At 45.0% G+C, this 23,498-nt stretch overlaps 1 protein-coding gene across 1 annotated transcript in view; it reads right to left on the minus strand.

The window, feature by feature from the left end:
- Positions 1–3,555: 3,555 nt before the first annotated feature.
- VSTM4 (V-set and transmembrane domain containing 4) overlaps positions 3,556–23,498 on the minus strand; it is a 102,155-nt gene continuing 82,212 nt past the window's right edge. Inside the window, exon 8 of the mRNA XM_054437011.2 lies at positions 3,556–8,950. Coding sequence (XP_054292986.1) covers positions 8,825–8,950 — 126 coding nt within the window. The 3' untranslated portion in view covers positions 3,556–8,824. The remainder of the gene's footprint in view (positions 8,951–23,498) is intronic.

Raw genomic sequence — 23,498 nt, forward strand, 5'->3', positions numbered from 1 at the left:
ATGACCCTGAACCTCATTTCTCAGAGCCATCCAGTAGCAATGATGCCACCTGCCTTTCAGGGCTGCCATGCAGTCCCTGGCACCATATCTGGCAAACAGAAGATACTCTGGCAACAGTAACCATCATAAGATGTTTTGCCTATTGGTGTGCTTCTATGTGAACACATGAATACCCTGTGAATTCAGTGTCTGACATAGTAGGAGCTCAGCAAAGATTTATGGAACTGACGTTGACCTCTGAAATGTCCCTTGAGCAAGCTAAGCTTATCTAGGAGACAGTTCCCACTCCCGGAATGGCTGACCGTGCTTCTTTCAGTTGGAGGTGCCCAGCTGCCACCTTCCAATGAATCCTCCCATCCAGCCCTGCTGGAGAAGGCTGGGCCTCAGCTGTCCTCCAGGGTTGGGCAGGGAGGCCACAGACAAGAGCCAGAGCATAAGGAGCTATGGAAGGGGCAGAGAAAGCCTGAGTCCAGATCCTGATGCCCACCCTGGATCTCTGTTACCTAAACTCTCCTTTAAATCGTGGTCTTTTGTATAAAAGGCGGGGAACGAAAGGGGAGTTTAAGTAGACAACCTCTAGTATCTCTTTTAGTGAGGACATCCTATAGAGAGGTCATGTTCCTGGAAACCAAGTCACCATCTTCTGGCGCCTGGGAAGGCCTGCACTGCTACCTGGGGGTGGAGATAAAATCTGCCACTGCACAGCAAGGGCCTCCTGAGTCCCACTCTCCTGCCAGGGCCTTTCTTTGATTGTCCCTCCATTAACGCATCAAAGAACCCCCAGAAGGCGTCTTCCTAGGTATCCCTGGGGTCAGTCCTTATTATGCGCACCTGCTGCTTGCCTCCTGAGGGATGAGGCACTTCCCATTGAACTTGTCAGCTCTGTGCTGCCACAGGGGCTGTCATCACAGCCAGCAGCTGTGTCGGTGGTGATCAGGGTTGGGAGAGCATGGGACCCCACCTGGGCTTCCTGCTCCTCTGGTTCCAGACGCTGCTGAAGACAGGGCTGGGTGGCTGGTTGCCTGTGGGGATCTCACCAGTCCCAAGGCTTGCTTGCAGCACACCACGGGCTCTGATCATGGTCGCTGCTGCCACTGCCATGGGACATGCCCACGCCCAGCACAGGCTTGCTCTTGCAACCGTGAAGCTCCACACCACACTGGGCTGGGCTTCCAAGGTGGCAGCTCACAGCCACCGAGGCCTGGATTAACAGCACAGAGGGGAAACCACAAGAGGTGCAACCAGAAAGGTAGGCGGGAGCCAGGTATGAAGGGCCTTGCTACTCCTCGAGATGCTGGGCATCCTGAGGGCAGTCGGGGCAGGATGTCGGGCAGGGGTAACTCGGCCAGTCTGCATGTCGGAGGGTGGGTTAAATGGCAGGGAACAGGTCAGGGGTAAGAGTGGTGGTCCATGAGAGAGGTGATCAGAGCTGATGGGAAGCAGGAGCTGTGTGAATGGAGACAATGGGGAAGGTGCCGGCATGCAGGGGAGATGGACAGGAGAGAGGAGGGCTCCAGCGCTGCCATCCTGGGCCAGCTAGCTGAGCTCTTCTGCTTCTTCATCTGCAAATTGGCATAGAGTAGCACTGGCTTAATGAGATAAGACAGAAAACGTACTCACCACAGTGCCAGGCGCCTGGTATTTTCAATAAGTCAGCAGTGTTTCTGCTGCTGTGGCTGGTGGACCATATCTCTAATGCTAGATTTGCAGCTTTAGCCACGGGGTGAGCGGTAGAGCCCTAACCAAGATGGCTGGGTATCAAGGGGTGCAGGGTGCTCTGATGCATTCAGTATTGGGTGAATCTTCCAAGATTCATGAGGGAACTGCAAGGGGGGAGCTCGTGGGTGGACGTGGAGCTCAGGAGAGGGCTCCATGGGGGCTGTGGAGGTGGGGTCCTAGGGATACAGCTGAACAGTGGTCGGAAATAAGACATTCTCTGCAAGAGAACACATGCTCAGCAGCAAACCCCAGAGGGCTTGGGCAGAACTGAGTTCAGGGGAGGGGGAGCAAAGGCAGCCAGTAGAGGGTGAGAGACAGACAGCAGGGAGCAAGCAGTGTAGACTCCAGGCTGCAGAGAGAAGGAACCAGAGGAGAATAGTGGCTTGGGAGGGGTCTATGCAGGTTGAGAAGCACTTGTCATTTTGGAGATGGAAGGAGAAGTTGAAGGTGCAAAAAAGACGAGGGGTTACATGGTGAAAGAGAACCCCAAGGAAACTAGAAATGAATCCTGATGAGGTGGAAGAATAAGGAGAAGCAGGAACAAGACATTGTAAGAATGAAAGAGCAAAAGAACTAACACAGCTAACTCCATTTTCAATTAAGGGAGCCCTTATCCATTCCTGCATGTAGGCTAGGATAATTTTAGGGCACTGAGATAAAATGCAAAAACAGTAATCATGTAGTTTTTGAAGCTAACTCTGGGATTAAAGAAGAAGTATGTAAACAACTATGTTTCGTTGAAGGTTTATAGGAGCTTTGTGATCTGACCAAGGACAAAGGAGTTTCCAACTTCCTGGACCCTCGCTGGTGCCCAGATGTTAGCAGTTGTTGGTCATATCTTTAACATAAAAAGAGCCTAGAATTTGTACTGACTTGAGATGGTCTCTGCAACACTAGTCTGCCATCTCCTCAGGCTGCCAGCTCTTGAATGAGCCTGCTTTTCCTTCCACCAAATCTTGTCTCTCAAGTTTGGCTTCCAACAGCAAGCAGGAGAACCCAATTTCAGTTACAACATTTTAAGGAATTCCAAACTGACTATGAAATGGACTGGGGTGCAGTCACAGGGAACTCAGAACTGGAGTACTGTGAGAACCTGGGAACCCACACATGGGCTGAGGGAGAAAAGAGATGGAGGAGACCCCACAAAGGGGAGGATTGGGTAGCCCCAATCCTTAGCTGAGCCAAAGATCAGCCCTGCAACAGGTCAGGGTTCCTCCAGCCAACAGGAGTGAGGGTGGGAGCAGAGAGGCTTCCTGAAGCCAGAGCTTAGTGCAAGAGGCAGTTTTAGGGTTAGAATGCCTGGAAGGTCGCCAGGCTGGCAGGTACCTTTCCATCTCCTTAGTTTGCCCAGCTTCCTCATGATGTTCTCTGGGTCCATTGTGGGCAGGACACTGGCTTAGGACCCTCTCTAAAGGCTCCATCTTTTGTGGACCACAGACCCCTTTTAGAAAACTGAAGAGAACATCAGACCTTCACACACACAACACAAACGTCTGCATAAAAATTCCTGGGTGTTGTTGGCTTCCCTGAGATCCCTCCGTAGACCCAGGAATCTGAGGTACTAAGTGTACACATAAACAGGAAGTAATCATCCTGGCCACCCCCGCATGTAGAAAGCTGTCATAAAGGAAAACAGAAGGCTGATTCCTTCAGCACAGCCCAGAACCCCATACAGACCACCTACTAATGAGCTTTCTCCTCGTTGTTGATGGAGGACGCTTGTAATAAAGTTTAATGTGGAAGAACAAGGTGCATTTAACCAAAGCTGTAAACATCTCTAATTATATTTAAAACTGTAGAGTACAGTACATTAACATTTAACAATCAGACACTAAATTGGAGTGACACTAATAGCATTGTGTTTATTAGAAATTGGGCACCAAGTCGTCTTTCACCAGTGACAACAGAAGGAACAGAAAACCTCCATGGCCACCCTTCCCCACCACGCTGCGTGTTCAGGAAGAGTCTTGTCCAAATCCCCACCCCCTGAGAAGATAAGGATTGCTCTGGGGAAAATACTCTCAGCAGACCAGACACAGCTCAGCGCCCACATCTGTTAGCCTTATGCACTGGGGAATGTTTTTTTTTTCCCAGAGAAAGAAAGCACTTTTAAAAAGGAGTAATCAATTAATTCAGAATGAGCAAAGGCTCAACCTCTATTCTCCCTGCCCTCTGCAGAGTTCACACTGCGGAGCCCTTCTTCCTTTGAGAGTCTCCTAGGAGCAGCTTTCTCTTGGCTCTCCCCTGCTGCTGTGACTGTCACTGTCCCCTGATCTCCACCTGGATCTCCTCGCCTGCTGCATACCTGCCAGCATGGATGCTCCCCACTGCTCAGGCCCAGCCCTTCCCCTCCTCAATGTGCAGGCAGCCTCTCCCTGGGAATCTTGCCCACTGTCAGGGCTTTGGCTGTGACCTATGCCCTGGGGACACCCCCTTTCCCGCAATGAGCACCAGATCCATGTTTCCAACAGTTTACATCCTTGCCACTCAAAGTGTGGTTCAGGGAACAGAAGCATGGACATCCCTGGGAGCTTGTTAGAAACTCAGAATCCCAGGTCCTATTCCAGACCTCCTGAGCCAGGATCTACATTTTTTTTTTTTTTTTTTTTTTTGAGACGGAGTCTCACTCTGTTGCCCAGACTGGAGTGCAGTGGCATGATCTCGGCTCACTGCAAGCTCTGTCTCCCAGGTTCATGCCATTCTCCTGCCTCAGCCTCCCGAGTAGCTGGGACTACAGGCACCCACCACCATGCCTGGCTAATTGTTTGTATTTTTAGTAGAGACAGGGTTTCACCGTGTTAGCCAGGATGGTCTCGATCTCCTGACCTCGTGATCTGCCCGCCTCAGCCTCCCAAAGTGCTGGGATTACAGGCGTGAGCCACCGTGCCCACCCAGGATCTACATTTTAACAAGATCTCGATGATTTGTGCATGCATTAAGGTTGAGAAAGCACTAGTCTACGTGCCCATCTATCTGGACACCCCACAGCCACTCCAGCCCAGCATGGCCATGCTAAATGCAGACCCCTCCCCTACACCACGAATTTCTGTTTGGTTTTCCTTCCTGATGAACAGTTTCTATCCTATGTATGGAGATGGGAGTGTGGTCTGGAGTGGGGTCAATGTCCCTGCCATGTGGCTGCCTCACTTTGTAATGGGCTCCAAATGATACAGAGCTGGGTCACCTGGGTTTCACTGCAGTCTCCTGGATCAGGGATACTGGAAAGATGTCATGTTTCACATGGAAGCCAGGCTAAGCTTTAGGCTGACACAAAAAGACTCCCTCCAGCATGCAAGTGGCATGGCTCTTTTTTGTTACCACGCTGTTCCCTTCCACCTGTTGGTGCCAGTGCCCCTCAGTCCTCCTCTGGTCCTGCTGGTGTCCCTCTCCAAACCTGAGGCCTCCCTTCCTTAGGGACAGCATCAGTCCTGGAGCCCTCCACCGGGAGCTCTCCATTGACAAGGGCGTCGTCAGAGCCCAGGGTGGGGCCCACTCAGGCAGCAGGACACACAGTGCAGCAGGAGCTCAGGGGCTGCAATGCAGCCACTGGGTGTGCCCTAATTGGGCACCCTGGGTACTGATATCAGTATTTTGTTTGTTTGTTTGTTTGTTTGTTTTGCTTCCTGTTCTGGGAAGCAACTTTGATGCATACTGTATTCAAATTCTTTATGCAATCTGACTGGCTTGACCAAAACCAGGATTTAAACTGCAGAGTAATTAGAGAGTTTATGGAAGAGAAGAGTCTGGGGATGTTAGGGACTTGGGTGGAGTCCTGCCCTTCCAGGACATTCTCCTCCCTGCTGCTTGCTCAGTGTCTGTTGCCTTCCAAGTCTTCTCCACTAGGCAGGAGATGTGGCAACAGATAGATATGTGTCATTCCAGCTTCACTGCCCAAGGCAAAGATGATTTCTTTCTCCCCAGGATTTTGATATTCTAGGGGGCCATGTGCATGCTTGGGACCATTTCTGGCATGAGATCCATTCTTGGCTCAGCCTAGGTTACAGTCATGCATATCGCAGGCTGTGATGAGCAGGGCCATGAATAATCCCCAAAGCGAGGGGGTCTTTGGGCTTATTGCTGTGTGGGCCAGCCCACATTATCATACACTAAAAATGTATTTTCTAAATGCCCCATGTTGTCTTCACTCTCACAAGAGTCAGGAGGTGGGAGGCCTGGCTTTTCCTTATTTTCCCCGTGAGCTAACAGAGTGGCGGTACATTCGTAAAGAGGTGACTCTAAGGAATCCCAGGCCTCTCCTCCACTACAGCTGCTTCAGGGCAGGCCTGGGGGCTTTGGCTTGGCAAGACAGTTTCACCCAGGTGGATGCCCCTTCATACCTCCCGGCTTCCTGTGCTGACTCCATGTCAACCATGCCAAGGCCAAAACTCACCACCAAATCTGAGAGCATCTGCTGTCTGCCTGAAAGAAGCCACTGCACTCTAAGCAATGGGTTCATACTTGTTTTAGCTTCATTTAAACATTTAAGCAATGGTCTGTTTTGAAAATTACTCATATGTAGTTTCTGCCATTGATGCCTTATAGTGAAAACAAATTGACAAACTTTCCCTAATTTCTATTTCAATGATATGTGATATGTTTCCCCTTATCTTTGGAAATGACAATGCATGATTAGTGGTCCATGGATAAAGAATGAATGAGTGGGCACATTTTTTTAAGCTTACTATGGCAATAATGTCAATATATCCTCTCAAACAAGCACCAGATACAAGTCATCCATTGCTTCCAGTTCTGAGCACAGCTTGGGCGTTTGCTTCTGGAGATAACAGTGGGACCAGCTCTGCCTGGATGCTGTCCATAGCTTCCAAGATTCCCCTGGGCAGCATTTTCAGTAGGAGGAGATAATCTGCAGGTCCCCATTCACACACCTTAGTGTGGATTCATGCAGTGATGACCACAGTTTTGGAGAAAGAGGCTGGATTCAATCTATAATATAACAATGACTGGTTTGACTCTAACTGGGAGCTACCAGCTCTTAAGAGCATGTGTTCTTGGTAGAATGTGTTCCTGTCCGTGCATAATAACCCTAAGCTCTCCTTGGATTTAAGTGGGTGGGTTTGGGGGTGAATGAAGTTCATTTCCGTTCTGCAGAGGCCTAAGGGGCCTGGGAAGATATTACCCCCTGGCCCGTTGCCCTCTTCCCACCATGTCCTTTTCATGTGCTCCCTCTCCTTCCCATTTGGCAGCCCCAGAGCCCCACAAACCCATAAGGCTCTTTGGGCAAATTAGGAGATCATCCTCTGCCCTCAAAACACTATACATCTGTCAGAACACTGCCACGATAAAATTAAAAATCCCTGTGATAATTATGATATAAATGGTGTGCTAACCATATATCCTCCCCTCCCAAAGAGATGCTCAAAGAAGTTCTAGTGAGTTCTTCCAAACAGGTCTTTCTTCCTCAAAATCTGTATGGTTTATTCACTGCCTTTGAGATCTGGCAGAGAGAGAGAGACACAGGTGTTATCCAAAGAGGGTGAACTTCCACTTTGTAAAGGCAGACCGGTTTGCTCCCAGAAAATCAATATCTGCTTCCAATTTGGACCCTTTCCAATAAACCATAAACTCTCATGAGCCTCTGGGAACATTACTGTAGGGCTAAGTTGGTGGACATATATTTGGTTTTTAAAGTTATTGCAATGATACCTTAAATAGTGAAGAAATTTTCATTTTGAAAATGCAGACTGGCTTTAGCATGAATGTCAACACAGAGCATTTGTGTAGCAATTTACAGTTTCTAGAACTGGCAAGATTCATTATCCCATTTTACCCTCAAGAATTCTATGGTAAGTTAAGTCATCTTTACACAAACATGGAGTCTGAGGCCATTGGGGGATAAGAAATTCAGCCAAGTTCACACAGCTATATAGAGGGCACAACTCATACCCCAGCTGTGTTTAAAATAGATAATTTATCATATATACATGGTCCACTACATAGTCAAACAATTTCTATAGTGTGCAGTAAATAGCCACCCAGACTATACTCACATCAAGAAATGTCCTCAACAACACAGTTGACAGGATGGTGCTTTCAGAATGGATCCCCTGCCAGTGAGTCCAAGATTCCTGTGTCCCAAAGGTCCACAGAGCAACTTCCCCATGCACCCTGACCCCCATTCAAACCCATTAGAATCACACACAAGGTTGCAATGGGCAAGGCACTTGGCAAGAGGAGAGTCTTCAGAACACACTTTCCAGCTTGGCGTGTACTTCCCACTCTCCTACCCTGAGGGCACCTGGCAGCAGACACCCTCAGGCGCTGAATCAGAGGTGACTGAGCTTGGCACACAGTGAAGAGGCCCATGCGCTCCAGTGTGTCTTCTGATGGCCAACACCTGTGCTCCTTTGGAAAAGGGTGAGTAAGCACTTCTTAGAGAGTGTGTTTCTCTATCAGTACAGGTCCACCTTGTGAAAGGGCTGGAAGCCCTCTAGAATGGTGTTCTTCTTGTCCTGCGGCCTCGGGGTCTCATAGGTGGGCACCATGGCATTCAGTGCCATACTTCTAGTCAGTCTGTCCCTCTGGCCTTAATCTTCAGGGTCAGTGCATCTATTTAAAACAAGAGATGCCATCTCAGGTGGTGCTGGCAATCAGCAGTTGGCTGTGGCCCTGGCAATGCCATCTGATCCTTGGAAAACCAACATATGTGCCATCTTACAGTTGAGTCCATAATGGCATTTCCTCTAGCTATATACTGTGAGCTGGTCTCGTGGATACAGGAAGAGTAGAGAGTAAAATTAAGATTTAAAAATGATTTTAAAGAAAACCTGGCGAAAGAGGAGAAAAATGTGAAGGGGTTTGGCTCAGCAGAAAATCTCCTTGGCTGCTCTCAGGATCAGAATCCTTATGCTCAGGGCTCAAATCCAGGCGCATCTTGTCCTGGGAGATCTGTCAAGAGCTGTGGCCCCTATTCTTTTGGGGAGAGCAGCCTTATACTTCTTCGAAGGCACCCAGAATGCCGCTGAAAAGGGGCTCCCCACCACTCAGAAGGCATGGGTGAAAATACAGACATAAAGGCTTTGTCTCCAAGGCTTCATAAATCACTGGGTGGCAGGTATTAAATAGAACCTTGGGGGAGGACGCTGTACTACAGCTTGTTCTCCTCGAAGAGGATCTGGGCGTAGACAGTGCTGGTGGGGGCGCCTTTGGCAGCCCGGTGGGGTTTGATCAGCTCCAGCTCGGCATAGGTTAAGTTTTCCTCAGCAATCTTTGGCTATAAAAGAAAAAACAAAACAAAACACAATTCTAGCTGACCACAGGAGTTCTACATCACACATTCATTCATCAAGCATGCATGTTCATAGCATTTTGGGATTCAGAGAGGGATAAGTGGACAAGAAATTTAAGAGACTACATAATATCCAATAACATAATTAATAAGATAGATCTCATTGTCTTCTACAGAGCACTATGTCCTGCAGTGAGATCCTATGATTTGCTTTCAAGTTGACATGAAACACTCACAAAAAAAATGACTAAACACAAGGCTAAAATAAAACTTTAATGCTGAAGAGTAAAAATAATGTAACTAATGGTCTCTGACCAAAAGGGAAATATAAAGGTGGGGATGGAAACAAAAAAATTCTAAAAATTAAAAACAACACTAGAATGCCACCACCTAGAAATTTTTGTAAATGACTTAGTATAAAACTATAATTTCAAAATATCTTGAAAATAATGCTAAGGAAAATATTCCTTGCCAGAACCTAAAGCCTATGTTTGAAGCAGTGCTGGGAGAAAACCATTGCCTGAAATACTTATGCTAAACAACATCAATTAAGTAAGTCAGGCCTCCAACTCAAGGAGTTAGAAAAAGAGGAATAAAATAAAGAATAGCAGAAGGAAGAACTTCATAGAAATAAACCCAGACTGCATAAATCACCAGTAAAACAGATAAACTGAAAAATAAATTAATCAAGATAAAAAGGGAAAAAGCATTAAGTGAATAAAATAAAAAATAAGATAGACACAAACTAAATGAAGGAAGTTTAAAAATGTTTAAACAAGGCAGTTTGCTGAATATACTGAAAAAACTTTGAAATACAGGATAAAATGCATTATGTTCCAGAAAAACAGAAATTATAAACATTAACTCCAGGAAATCTGAATGTACCATCAAAAAGGAAGGAAGGAAAGAAGGAGGGAAGAAGGAAGGAAGGAAAAAAGGAGGAAGGAAGGAAGGGAGGGAGGGAGAGAGGGAGGAAGGGAGGATATCATTTATTAATACAAATTTTAAGTTAAATTTACTCAGAGAGAATGAAGTACATTAAAAGATAGATAATCATATTCAAGTTTATTTTTTTCAGAAATGCAAGGATGGTTTGATATTAAAAAGTCTATTAATAACATTCATAATAGTAATAGATCAAAAGAGAAAAGGCATATGATTATAGATGCTAGAAAGGTACTTAATACCATTAAAAACACATTTTTGTTTAAAACAATTTTTGAATGAAGTAGGTGTAGACATATATTTTCTTAATATGATTAAGGAACATTATTAAAATAAAGAATAATTGGTGATTCAAATCTAGTGATATTAACAATTAAACCTAAAAGTTATTTTTCAATAAATGCTGTTGGAATACTTGGACAGCCATTTGAGAAAAAAAAATCACACCCTTATATCATTCTTCACCCCAGGTTAATTCCAAATGAATTAAAAATTTTAATGTGGAAAATAAACCTATAAAAGTACTATAAAATAGGTGGGGAGTTTTTTAAAAATAGCCTCCAAGTATGGAAATAATTTTAACATATGACACAAAACCCAGGAGCAATGGAAAAAAAGATGTGTGTACATTTTCATGCTACACATGGCAAAACAGTCTCTAAATAAAATTTTAAAAAAACTGAAAAAATGAGGAAGATATTTACAGCTCATATTAAAGGGCTTTGCAATTCAACAAAGATAATAATCAAGTTTCCACAAGCAAATTCAGCAAAGGACAACAGACAGGACCAGCAGTTCATGGGAAAGAAAAATGCATGCATCTCGGACACAGATGAAATGATACTCACCCTCTCATAATCAGAAAACCAACACTTAAAGTCACACTTAGACATCATTTATTTGTCTTTCAAGTTGCCAAACATTGAAAAAAAAAAAAGGCTGACAAAACATAGAGGTCCTCTCCTCTACTATTGGTGGGAGTCTTTCTTGGTACAAGCAAATAACTGTAAACACTTAAATGGGTATCAGTAGGAGATGGGTGCATTCGTATAACGCAATATACGGTGCAGTCTTTAAGAATGAAGGAGAAGCTATATGTGTACTTTATATTTCACTATCATATCCTGTGTAAATACGCGTGTATGCGTGTACGTAAGTAAATATGTGGGTACATATTTTACATACTTAGGAAACCCTGGGAACTCTTGGCACTCGTTCAGAAAATGGAGAGCACATTAACCATTGCTCTTTCTAGGGAAGTAACCTGAACAACTGCAGGGAGATCCAGCCTTCACTGTGTACATTTGTTGTTACCTTTTGGATTTTGTAGTAGGCACATGTATTTAAACAATGCATTAATTAATTTTAACCCATAATTAAAAAAATAAAAGTTGGTCATGAATTTATAGTCACACAGTCATTTTCATTTAAGCACCTCTGCTCTTTATAAGGATGTCAGACTTAGGGTTTTTTGGTTTTGGCTTTGGTTTTGTTGTTGTTTGATTGACTTTTTAAAAAACAGTTTGTATGCCTATTTCCTGGTTATCTGGTGGAAATTCCAAACAACTAAACCATCTTCATTCAATTTAAGTTTCTTAAAAAGAATGCCAAAAGCAAAATACTTCTTTTCTTTTGCGAGGATGCACCCCAAAAAGGCACAGGAAGTAGTAGACAAGGAGAGTTACAAAGAATTCCTTAAGCCAGCACCTCTGCTGGGGGTGACTGCCAAGTGACCTAGACGAATTGTCTAGCAATTTTTCAATTTCAAAGTTAAGATCATTTATAGGGATGAGAGCCTTCTGCTTGCCTTTTGACACCAAAAGTCTTTACACTGCTTCTTAGTCATCCATATCTTACAAGCAACAAAAACCCTGTTTACATTCTCGCTTTTCATTTTAATTACATTTCCCATTATAATGATTCCATTCAGAAACGCCATGTGTCCTCAAATAAGCACACAAAACCCAACTCATGTAAATTTTAGCACCAAGGTTTATGAAATCATATTGTCCAGGTGTGTTATTACATTACCTTGAAATTGCATTGTTTTCTAGTATAGATTATCTGTTTATTCTTAAGTTATTCCATTATGTTTGGATATGAAAAATAACACTAGTTCTTTCAATACAGGTCACCAGGCTGGCTTGGCTGATGTGTTGTTTTCATACATTTTTATGATGTTCCTATAGTAAACATAATTTAATAAAGCCAAAGCACACTAAATAAATAATTGCATCTAGAAAAGCAATAAAAACAAATAAAATTAGTACTTTCATAAGTGGAAAAGGTACTTCAATTACTGCTACAAGCAACAACCCACCATAAAATGTGTAGAATCATTTCCCTTATGCATATTTCTGGAATATAATAATTTGATTGAAGATATGAGGCAGCTCACAGGAGGCTCAGAACTGTAAAGTGTATAGTTTCCAAGATAAGATGCATAATATCAGTCCTTGGCATCTTTAAAGAACCTATTGTTTTTCTGGCATGCACACTTGGCTATCACGATCAGCCATGTGCCTAATTACATTTCCCAGCTTGTTTAACTGGAAATAAATTCCTAATGGCCAATGAAAGGGGCAAATGTATATTCCTCACTGGTTTTCACCAAACTACGTTTCTTTGCACTAATGTTTCAGTGGAAGGTTTAAGATGCATTTGAGGAGAAGCTTAGAGAAAATTTTTGGCACATCACTAAGACTAGGTAAACTAAAAAACTGGTGGTAAAACCAAGAGCCAGGAGCTGAAAGCAGTGGTTAAAGCAGGTGGTTGCAATGGGGCACAGCCTGACGAGGAGCCTGTTGCAAAGCCTCACCTTTACTTCAGATGATACAAGTTTACTGCTATCTTCAGTAGACAAGCCCAAACTGGATTTAAGCTAGGGAATCACTCCCAGCATCTCTAAAAATGAATGAGGAAGCACTTCGGTTAATTTCCTGATAGACGCTGCCCTCAAAATGACTCTCTTTAAGCCCCCATCCTACTCTGGGGGATGCAGGAAGTACAAAAGGTTGTGGAGTGTTAGTACAAATTGTGGAACTCAGGATAGAAGCTTCAGCAGTGTTGAACTGTCTACTCACAAACAGTCTTACGACTGTAAATTCCATTGAAAGCCTCAAGGAAACTGCTTGAAGGAGGAGTTCCAGGCCTCAGACCCAGACCGAGTTTTACATTTACATCCAGATGTTGTAATCACTGGAAAACAGGCAGCAAGAGTGAACCAACTGCTGCTGGGAAGTCCTGGCAGAATCCTTTAGAAAAAGCCCTAGAACTTTCTAAATATGTGAGAAGCAACTCGGCCATTTCCTCTCTCCCAGGGCTGTTTGGTTTTACTTTATTTTCCGTTTCACCTAACCTGTGGTGACTCCTGGTCAGATTCTCTTTCTATTCCTCAAATAAAGGACTGGCATTTGTTGTATTCAGCTGCTTGGTATTTTGTGTGTCTCAAATCCCTTGTTTCACGGACCCTCAGTCTCACTTTTTATATCAGAAAACTACCAGCCAGGGAGAAAACTACCAGCCAGTGAGAATCCACAAATAATTCTGGAGGAGGATTCTATGAGCAAGGGGGGATGGAGGGTCAGATACAGGCACGTATTGATGCATCAAAGGAAGGCTGCAATAAAGGGAAATTCTTCTAACTCTCAGATCAATGAAAGTGTTCATGGAGAAGAGGTGAGGAGAGTGGCTGAGGCTATCGTACTGGGGCTGACAGCAGATCATGGGTGCAGGAGGAATTTGGATCCTAGTTTAAAGGTCAGCTGTGTGACCTTGGGCCTACTGGAGCTCAGAGATAATAATACCTACTTTGTTGGACGATTATGAGGATTGAAATGAGGTCGATATAATGTTTTGGCCCAGCAGCTGCCCCATAAAAGGTGCTGAACATGTGTGTGCTGAACAAATCAGTGTTTCAGTGGCATCACCTCCTCTCTAGGGTCAGCTAAAATAGCACGCATATGTGCACGTTCTGAATGCTTCATAAGTTAACAAGAACTTTGTGAACTAAGTAGCCCTGGGTATCTTTTGACAGGTAAGGAACAGATTCTAGGAAATTAGTTGTTATGGACTGAATCTTGTTCCCCAAATTTCCTGTGTTGAAGCCCTAACTCCTAAGACCTCAGAACGTGACTCTATTTGCAGATGGGTTTTTTTAAAGAGGTAATTAAGTTAAAATGAGGCCATTAGGGTGGGCCCTGATCCAATTTGACTGGTGTCCTTCTAAGAAGATGAGGATACAGACACACACAGAGGGAAGACCACATGAAGACACAGGGAGAAGGCGGCATCTGCAAGCCAAGTTGAGAGAGAGAGGCCTTGGGAGAAACCAACCCTGCCAGCACCTTGAGCTCAGACATCCGGTCTCCACAACTGTGAGAGAATAAAGTCTGTTGTTTTAAGCTGCCCTGACTATGTGACTGTGGTGTTTAGTTATGGCAGCCCTAGCAAATGAATACATAAGTCAAGGTGAGGACAGAAGAGAATGGAAGAAGAGAAAATAGCCTTCCTGAAGGGGAGATGAGAAGAACTACCTGATAGGGTGGGAGAATATACGAGATCAAGGCATTTATGTCAGCAGCAGAGCACCCTCCCTGAGACAAGGCAGGGGACAAAGGTCTGATACACTTACCCCAGGTTCAGTGAGGAACAGGGCTGGAGGAGAAAGGCTCTAGGACTTCCTCACATGGTACCCTGCCTCCACACACACTCCCATCCCCAGCTGCCTGGCCCGCCATGGCCAGGCCTTGGCCTTGACCCTGGGCTGCAACAGATCTAGCTGGGTTGCTGGCAGCCCATGCAAACCTCCAGCTTTCTGGAAAGGGGACAATGGTGACTGCCATGCTGACTGGTATGAAGGGCACCTGGCTCCAGCAGGGGAGGGAAGCTAACAGAGGAAAGCCACCCAGGTGTGGCTGCCTCCATCTGAGCAATGCACCTGGCTGCCAGGTGACCGGCACACGGGCTAGCTGCAGGACATTCCTGCCCTCTGAACTGCACCCGGGGCCGAGACAGATCCTGCAGTCAGCTGAGCACACAGAGGCTGTGAGTGCCAAGGGTCAGGTTGTTTCTGCCCCCAAACCCTGTGTTCCATCTGCCATTCTGCAGCTCTTTCTCTGAAGCCACTTTTCTTTTGTTGCCACATTTCATGCTGGGGATGTAAGGAGAAACAAAATGACATACAGAAGCAGCCCCACCTAAGGAAGAGACTGGGCTGCGGTTTCAAGGTAGAAGACAGAAAAATCCTACAGGAAAGGGCTCCTTGCCCAGGGAAGTGATCATACTACGTCTGCGTGCTCGGACTTCCCTGGGCACAGCCTCACTTCTTCCAGGGAAAAACAAACTAGATCTTAAGACACAGAGGCAACATGAATGAAAACCAAGGCCAATCTGCTCAAGACGGTAGAGCAAACAGACCGAGGAGCCTAGTGTCTGCTGCCTCAATGAACCACTGGACTGGCCCTGGGTCTACCCAGGGTCTCCAGGTTTAAGTGACTGAGGGTTGAAATTCACCCCATGCTCAGCTCTCCCAAGACATTCTGTGGGGCGAGAGTTGTTCCCACCATGATGGGAAGCTCTTCTATAATATGTCTATTAAGATAGGTGCCTTTTTGTAATCTACCTAAAGGTGCCATATAGACGGGCAGTGGCCCTGGACTATGCCCAGATATCTTGTCCTAAAACACAAATAAAAACCAATATGTTTCAAGATAAAGTGAAATACATAAAATAAACCAAGGCTTTGGGAAGTCACACTCCCAGGGCTAAGCAGAAGTGACCAGATGTTGGGAGGTGGTGGCGTTTCATCTCTGGGTCCCACCCTGCCATGGTGGCAGCCTGCTGCCTGCTGCCCTCCATGTGGAAAAAGAGGGCCCAGCTCATGGTGGGAGAGGATGGTGGGGCTCAGGATGTGGGTGTTGACAGGTGCAGGGCTGGGCCAGAAGATTTATTCCCTCACAGCAGAGGAACCCGCTGCTACCTGACTCAGGGATGTTTCTGACCTGGGTTCTCTAGCAATGAATGCCACAGGTTGCAAAACCCTGAGGGAAGGTGTTTCTTTACATTGCACATCCTGTGACTGCTGAAAGTACCAAGCCTTACACTATGGATGCAAAAGAGCCACGTAGCCCCTCAGTCCTCCTTCCAGGCTCCTCCCTGAAACTTCTCTAACAGGGAAGGAGAGTACCGGTTTCTGTTTAAGTTGATCCCCTCCACATGAAGCTCTTGCCCGTCACACACAAGGTGGACCCCTACTCCTTCAAAACCCACCAGGCCCTCTGAATGCTCTGACACTGATACCATTGGCGGCCACACTCTCCTGCACTCACTGCACCTGTGATGTCCTCTGACCCTGCACAGCGAGCTACTGGGATTCTGCCTCGCCCTGTCTAATGACCATGATCACCATCACAGAACTGCTCCCTGGCCAGTGAAGGAAGGCATTTTACAACAAACTAATGAACTCATTCATTTATACAAGTAACATCTAAGAATGTTCTAAGCATGCATGTTTCTGAGCTATGTTCTCAAACGTGTGCCAGGCCCCCCACGCTGCAGGCATGTTCACCAACATGTGTCCACAGACTCAGCCCTAGGATTACAGTTCCACTCACGCCTCCTGCTGTGTCTCCAATGACATAATGGAGGTTTCTCAAAATTTTGTTTTGTTTTAAATGACATGGGGTAAAATTGAGTTTTGAGGTGCCCAGTTCTAAGAATTGTAACACAGGTATAGATGTCTGTAACCACTGCCACAGTCAGGTCTCAGAACAGTTCCATCACCCCTGCATGCCACCCCTCTGCAGTCCCATCTTCCCTCCAGCCTGATCCCTGGCAACCACAGATCTGTTTTCTGCCACTATGTTTTGTCTCTTAGACAAGGTGACATACAAAGAATCATACAGTGTGTAACCTTCTGGGATTGGCTTTTTTTACTGAGCATAATTCCCTGAAGATTTATCCCAGAGTTGTTGCAAGCAATGATTGTCTGCTCCTCTGTTAGTAAAGAGTATTCCACATGCTGCAGCTAGCCATCCACTCACCTGCTGGATGACTTGTGGGTTGTTCCAAGTTTTTAGTGGTTATAGAGTTTTTATAAACATTCAAATATAGGTTTTTGTGTGATGTTTTCATGCCTCTAGAGTAAATACCCAGGAGTGGGTTTCCTAGGCCACATGGCAAGTTATGTTTAACTTTGTAAGAAACTGCCTATTTGTCCAGGGTGGACCATTTTGCCCTCCTACCTGCAAAGCATGAGCGTTTCAATTGCCCCACATCCTTGTCAGCACTTTTTTTTCTTTTAGCCATTGTTCTAGGTGTCAGTGGCACAGTAATTACCTATTCCTTAGGCTTAAGGAACTTTCCCATCCTAGACTTGAACTCAAGTGCTCCTGGATGGCTGCTGAGCCAGATTAAATTCTCACATAGCACAGTTTCCTCTCAGAAGCATTAGGAAAGGATGATCACACAGACCAGGCTTAAAATGCAGTGATGAACCTTCCTGGACTCTGGGCATCACAAAGTGAGTCTACAAGTTTCAGAGCTTGCAATGGCCTGTCTAGCCTTCTGTTCTGCCAACAGTGAGGTACTATAACAGCAGGTAGCAACCTCTGGGCTGAATCTCCCACCTCTAATGCAAGCCCCTTTTCCCCCAGTTTGAGGGTGATAATCATGGAAAGTATGTCCATGGGGAAGAACTATTTGATTTGGCTAATGCGAGAAAAGTCAACCTCAAGGAATTCTGAGGCTGTGCACCTTTCTGGAAGATAACACACTTTAAGCTCTTAATGGGTAGTTTCTGAGTATATAATTTTGTAGGTGTCTTTCCATGATTCAAGCTGGAAGTTAACATTCTTACTAAGAGAGGTTTAGCATTCTCTTATGCAGACTCCCGCAAAACAACACTTTTTCAGAGATCACAGTTAGATGTGTAACTTGAATTAAGTCACAGGAATAAAAGAAAAATGCAATTGCAGCCTCTGCAAGTTCTCTCAATGTCAAAAGTTCAATTAGGTAATACCATTATCACAGCAACAGATCAATAACCGGGACATGGAATGTTTATGCTAACGTCACCTTAGAGTTTAAAAATGTGACTGCAGCTCCACAGAGCTGCACTATCAGGAATCTATTTACCCATGAGAGAATTACAAATTATCAGGGGCAGACTTCCTCTTCTACCTGCAAGATAAGTGCTCATTTTTTATTCAACGGAGTAACTGGTAAAACAAACTCTCCCCTAACAACAGCCACTGCACATATAACTATGGCCACCAAGGAGCTTGAGGCTGTGCATTCAGAAAGCTTGATTTGACAGAGGGTCTTCAATGGGTCTCCACAGGACCCAACTCAGGAAAGTAAAGTATGCTGTGAAGCCTATCAGTCCTACTATCATCGACATGCCTTGGATATGAACTTGACTTAATCTCAAGTACCATGGGTGCTGATTGGCAAATTTATTTAAACATATTATGAAAAGAATAGGTTTTAATAAAGAGTTCTATGGTGTTCTATGGTGTACATGTTAAATGAAAATAAAGAAACAAAAGAAATGCCTTTCCAAAACAAAGGACATAATCCAGAATGGCTTTGGGAGGTAGCAGAGTGTGGTGGCTGAGAATTGGTCCTTCTGAGAACGGAACTCAGAAAACACTAATTTTCACCATCTCGCTCCATCCTCATGCCAGCCCTGTGAGGCAGGGCCAGTGATTATGGAGTCTGGATTACAGGTGGTGTCCGGATTCACAGCCAGTCAGTCCTTCCCAGATGCTCATGGGCAGTCCCAGGCACCGCAAGTGCATGCTCAGAGGCAGTGTCTATGCTCTGATGTGAATGCCTTGTATCCAGGTAAGCAAACAGGCAGACAGCAGTCCCTTCCCAAGAAGCAGGCCTGGGATGCCAACAGGGAAAATAGTGAAAAGCCCTTGGCATGAATTGTTTGAGGTTTTGGAACAATCCCACACCACTCAGTAGGCAGTATGAGCTCCAACTAAAGGGGAAGTTGGGGGAGAAGGGAACTGGCCCCATCCTCATCAGAGGCAGGAGCCCTGGCTTGGTGTGGAGAAACAGAGGACTTGAGGCCACAGAACCCAAGACTTCCCAAAGATAGAAACATGGAGCTGTCCCTGGTGGGAGAGGGTGATGGAGGGGAAGGAAAGAATCTCACTGGAACACCTCCAGGGGGCCCCGCACCCCTCTCCACAGCCTCACCCCCAGGTTCCCAGTGTACCTCTGGGTGGCATGGGATGCAGGCCACAAGGCTGCAAGGCTCTGCTTGGGCCAGGCTGTGTGTGGGGTGGCAGCAGACCCCTGGGTGGAGCTATCTGCTGGATAGGTGAATATATGAGGCTGAGTATCCAATGGCTACTGAAGACGTCCAGGGGCATTTTCAGAGGTAACCATTAGAGCCACCACCAGGTCTACTCTCACCATCTCCTTGGAGCAGAAGCCACTGGTCCACTGGGACCTCTGGCTCTAGCAGCATAACTCATAGTAGATCTTCACTCAGATGTGAGGGCTGGAATCCAGTTGCACTCCCAAATCCAGCATTCTGCTGTGACTGCTGACTTAGCTGTGCCTTGACCCAGGGTCCAGAGACACACGGGGCCTAGGCACTCTCGGAGGCACCAAACGCCCCACCTACTCTGCAGTTTCAGGTATAAATGAGCCTTGAGATCATATCTGGCCAGATTCTCCCTCCACCCCACCTCTGCATGGTCACCCAGGGACTGAGGGCCAGTCACCCAGCATGCTCTAGGACAGTGGGAGGACTGGAAAAGGTCTGGAGCTCAGGAGAGAAGTCTTGGATGGATATGAAGATGTGCACTTTGGGTTGGACGAACTCACTCAGAAATCATGAGCAGAGCAAATTTCGCCTCAGGTCCTTGAGTCCAAAAAGTACACAGGATGTTCAGCAAAGTGCGTCCTCAGAATGGATTTGACATGACAGAAAGTAACCACCTAACTGCTTTGAGGACAGGCAGAGGTGACCCCTTCGGGAGCCTGCTAAGTCTGGCATAGAAAGACCCAAGGCCAAATATTATTGGTTCAAGTTTCTACAAGTTATCAGACAGATAGATGCCTGTCAATTTCACCAACACATGTTTTGGAAGCTAAAATGTGATTATAGACAGTGTTCTTGGGGAAAGTCCTAATACCTGGAACTTTCAAAGTCTCACAGCAACTGCTCCATGGTCTAACATGGTCATTCATTTCCTCTCCCCTGTGGTCCATAGATGTTTGAATTCCCAGCTGCCTTTCAAAGGACTGTTACTGGCAGTACTATTCAAGAGGATGCTTTTGCTTAGAAAAAGGGAGCCTTTGGTTATCTACTTCAACATAGATGTTCATGCTGAGAATTTGCAAACTTGAACACTCTCAATATTCTGATCAACTGCAGTCTTTAACACTCTCCTAGACCCATCTAATTGTGCAAGGGCCTGCTTAGGAACATGTGCTCTCAGAGACAGGAAGACTGCCATTTACTAGCTGTGTGACCCTGGACAAGGTACTTAACCTCTTTATTCCTCCATTTCCTTATCTACAAAGTGGGACTCATAATAGTAACTATCCAATAGAGTTATTTTGAGGATTAAATGCATTAAAACATGTAATGTACTTGGAAAAATACCTGGTAGGCATATAGTAAATGCTATACAAGTGTTTGATTACTACTATTGCTACTATTTACATTATAGATGATGAACAAGTATTGTTTAAACAGTCCGTTGCTTTGAAATATTTACAGGTAGAAAGAAGAAAACACTTTGAGACATTTTGGAAAGTATATGTGCTAAACACTAATGAATACCACTGTGTCTCAGGCCAGGGCCAAACACATCTGGCTGTTCTATTTTATCTTTTGGTAGGAAAGACAATCCTTCTAAATAATAAGTCAAACCATGCCACTCACTGCCCTGCACACAGTTCTCCAGTGGTTTCTCATCACACTCTGAATCCAGAGTTCTCATCAGGATATCAGCATGGATAAGGGTCTTGACCCTTCATGACCTCATCCTGTGCCTGCCTCTAACCTCGGCTTGCTCCACACATCCCTCTTGCTGACCAGGGCTCCAGCCACATGGATCTCCATGTGTTTCCTGGACACACCCCATATGGCACTGTTCATTCAGGGTCTACTTCAAGACCTTTGCTCAGGCTGTGTTCTCAGCCCAGCCTGAGATGTTCTCCCCACAGAGTCATGTGTCTCATTCCCTCACTCTCAGGTCTCTGCTCAACTGTGATGTCCTCCCTATCGAATACAGCCCCCCACCCCCAGCTCCCCTTGCCTTGTTCTACTGCTCTCAGAGCACATATCACTCCTTGGCATTATAAGGTATCATCCATTTGAAAGCCTTCTGTCTTCCTCCACTAAAGAATGTGACAATAGCACCTAATATTTACTTAGTACAACAACTAGTCTATGTGGAAGTTACCCTTATTATCGTCCTCATTCGACATGTGCAGAGATGAACGTGGAGAAGTGGCGAGCATGCAGCCAGCAGCTAGTGAGCAGCAGGGCTGGTGTAGAGCCGGCCTCTGACCACATCACTGGGCTCCCCAAAGGCAGTGACTCCGCATCTTATTTACTGCTGCATCCAGGGCCGTGTGGATAAATGTTGACAACAGGCTTGACAGGAAAGAAAGCTCTGATGTGAGCAGTACTTTCTGATTTTCATGTGTGACTACCCTTACCACAGCTAATTTCAAGGTGCCAATGTATGTGTCCCCTTTAGTGGATGAGAGAGGCTCGAGGATGCTGCTGGCTGCAACTTCAGCTACTAGAAAGACATCTGACTCAGGCAGCCATTTTTGAATGAATGAATGAAAAAGACAAAATGAAAGAAAACCAGTCTGATACTGTCTTTTAGCACCCCCACCCCCATCTGCCTGGCCTCAGGAATGTAGACAGGGACACTCTCCTCTTTCCAATGAAACTCTTTCTTTCTTTTAGCTTCTCTAGGGGTTCCACGACAACACTCTACCAAGAACACCTGGGTTCTGCTGCTTGGAGTCATCTAAAATCTCCACATGGCTTTTAACTTACTAGTATAAAATATAGGTAGAAGATTGATCAATAGAGAGAGAGAGAGAGAGGATATCTTCCATTGGGGAGGGTATGAGAAAGTGGTCACTCTGATTTTTTTTTTTTTTTTTTTTTTTTTTTTGGTGGGAGAATAAAATAGGAAAATACTTTAGGAAGTTAATTGGGCAGACTCTATCAAAATTAAAAATGAGGCTATACTTTCACATAATGGTCCCACTTCTAAAAATCTCTCCTACAGAAATACTCACATAAAGTTATATGTGAAAGGATGTTACCAAAGCATCCATTCTAAGAGTGAAAAATTAGAACAACCTAAATGGCCAAGAGTTGCATACTGGTTAAAGAAATGATGATACTGTAACACTTTGCAGTCATTAAAGAATGAGATAGATCTATATGTACTGATGTAGAAAGATGTGCCTGAGATATTGTTAATGAGCAAACAATTCAACCTGTGAACACTGTGTAAAGAATCATTCCCATTTTTAGGGAACTTGGCACACAGAAATGGATTTGTCAGAATCTGTAGCCATGACCCACACTAAATGTGGGTGGACTGTGTATACATACTGGGAATATATAATAAATATGGATCTACACTTGTATATACAAAAATAATTAGAAGAATATATGCCAAACTCCTGACAGAGACCACTTAGAGGAATAATTTCACTTTCTATTTTAACAAATGGAGATTCTGATTGCCGGCCTACTTCTCTATCACTGTCCAATGAGGTCAAGACATTAAACACCCTGAAAACCCAAAGACTCAGACTTTACCGAGTACTTTTGACAAAAGGTATCAGAGCTCAGAGTGCAGTGGGGAAGAACAGAGATCTGTGGCCAAGTGCCTGGTTGGAGCAGCTCTGCCATGTCCTAGTGGGAGACCTTATATTAGTATTTACCTTCCTGTGCCTCCTCTAACTCATCTGTGAAATGGAGACAATACGAGTTGTCTCAAAGTTAAAGGAGTGCTTCTCCTGGTAAGCACTGGAACAGTGTCTGCATGTGGGAAGTGCCATGGAAGGGTGAGCATTATCATTATCATCATCATCATCATTACCACCGCCATCACCACCATCATCATCACCATCCTCTTCATCATCACTACCATCATTATCACCATTACCATTACCATTATCACCACCATAATCACCATCATCATCACCATCATCACCATTACCATCATCATTATCACCATTATTACCAACACCATCATCATCACTATCATCATCAATATTACCATTATTATTACCATCACTGTCTTCACCATCATTACCATTATCATCACCATTATTATCATCACTACCACCATCATCATCACCATCATCACCATTACCATCACCATCATCATCATCACTACCATTATCACCACCATCATCACCATCATCACCATCACTATCACCATCATCATTATCACCACTATCATCACCATCATCAGTACCATCATCAATACTATCATCATCATCACAATAGTGTTAGGTCATAGACATGATGTACAGGGCACAAACCAAGCATTAAAACCAAATCTAAAATAGCAGT

Source organism: Pongo pygmaeus, chromosome 8 (assembly GCF_028885625.2).
Source record: "Pongo pygmaeus isolate AG05252 chromosome 8, NHGRI_mPonPyg2-v2.0_pri, whole genome shotgun sequence".
Classification (NCBI taxonomy): domain Eukaryota; kingdom Metazoa; phylum Chordata; class Mammalia; order Primates; family Hominidae; genus Pongo; species Pongo pygmaeus.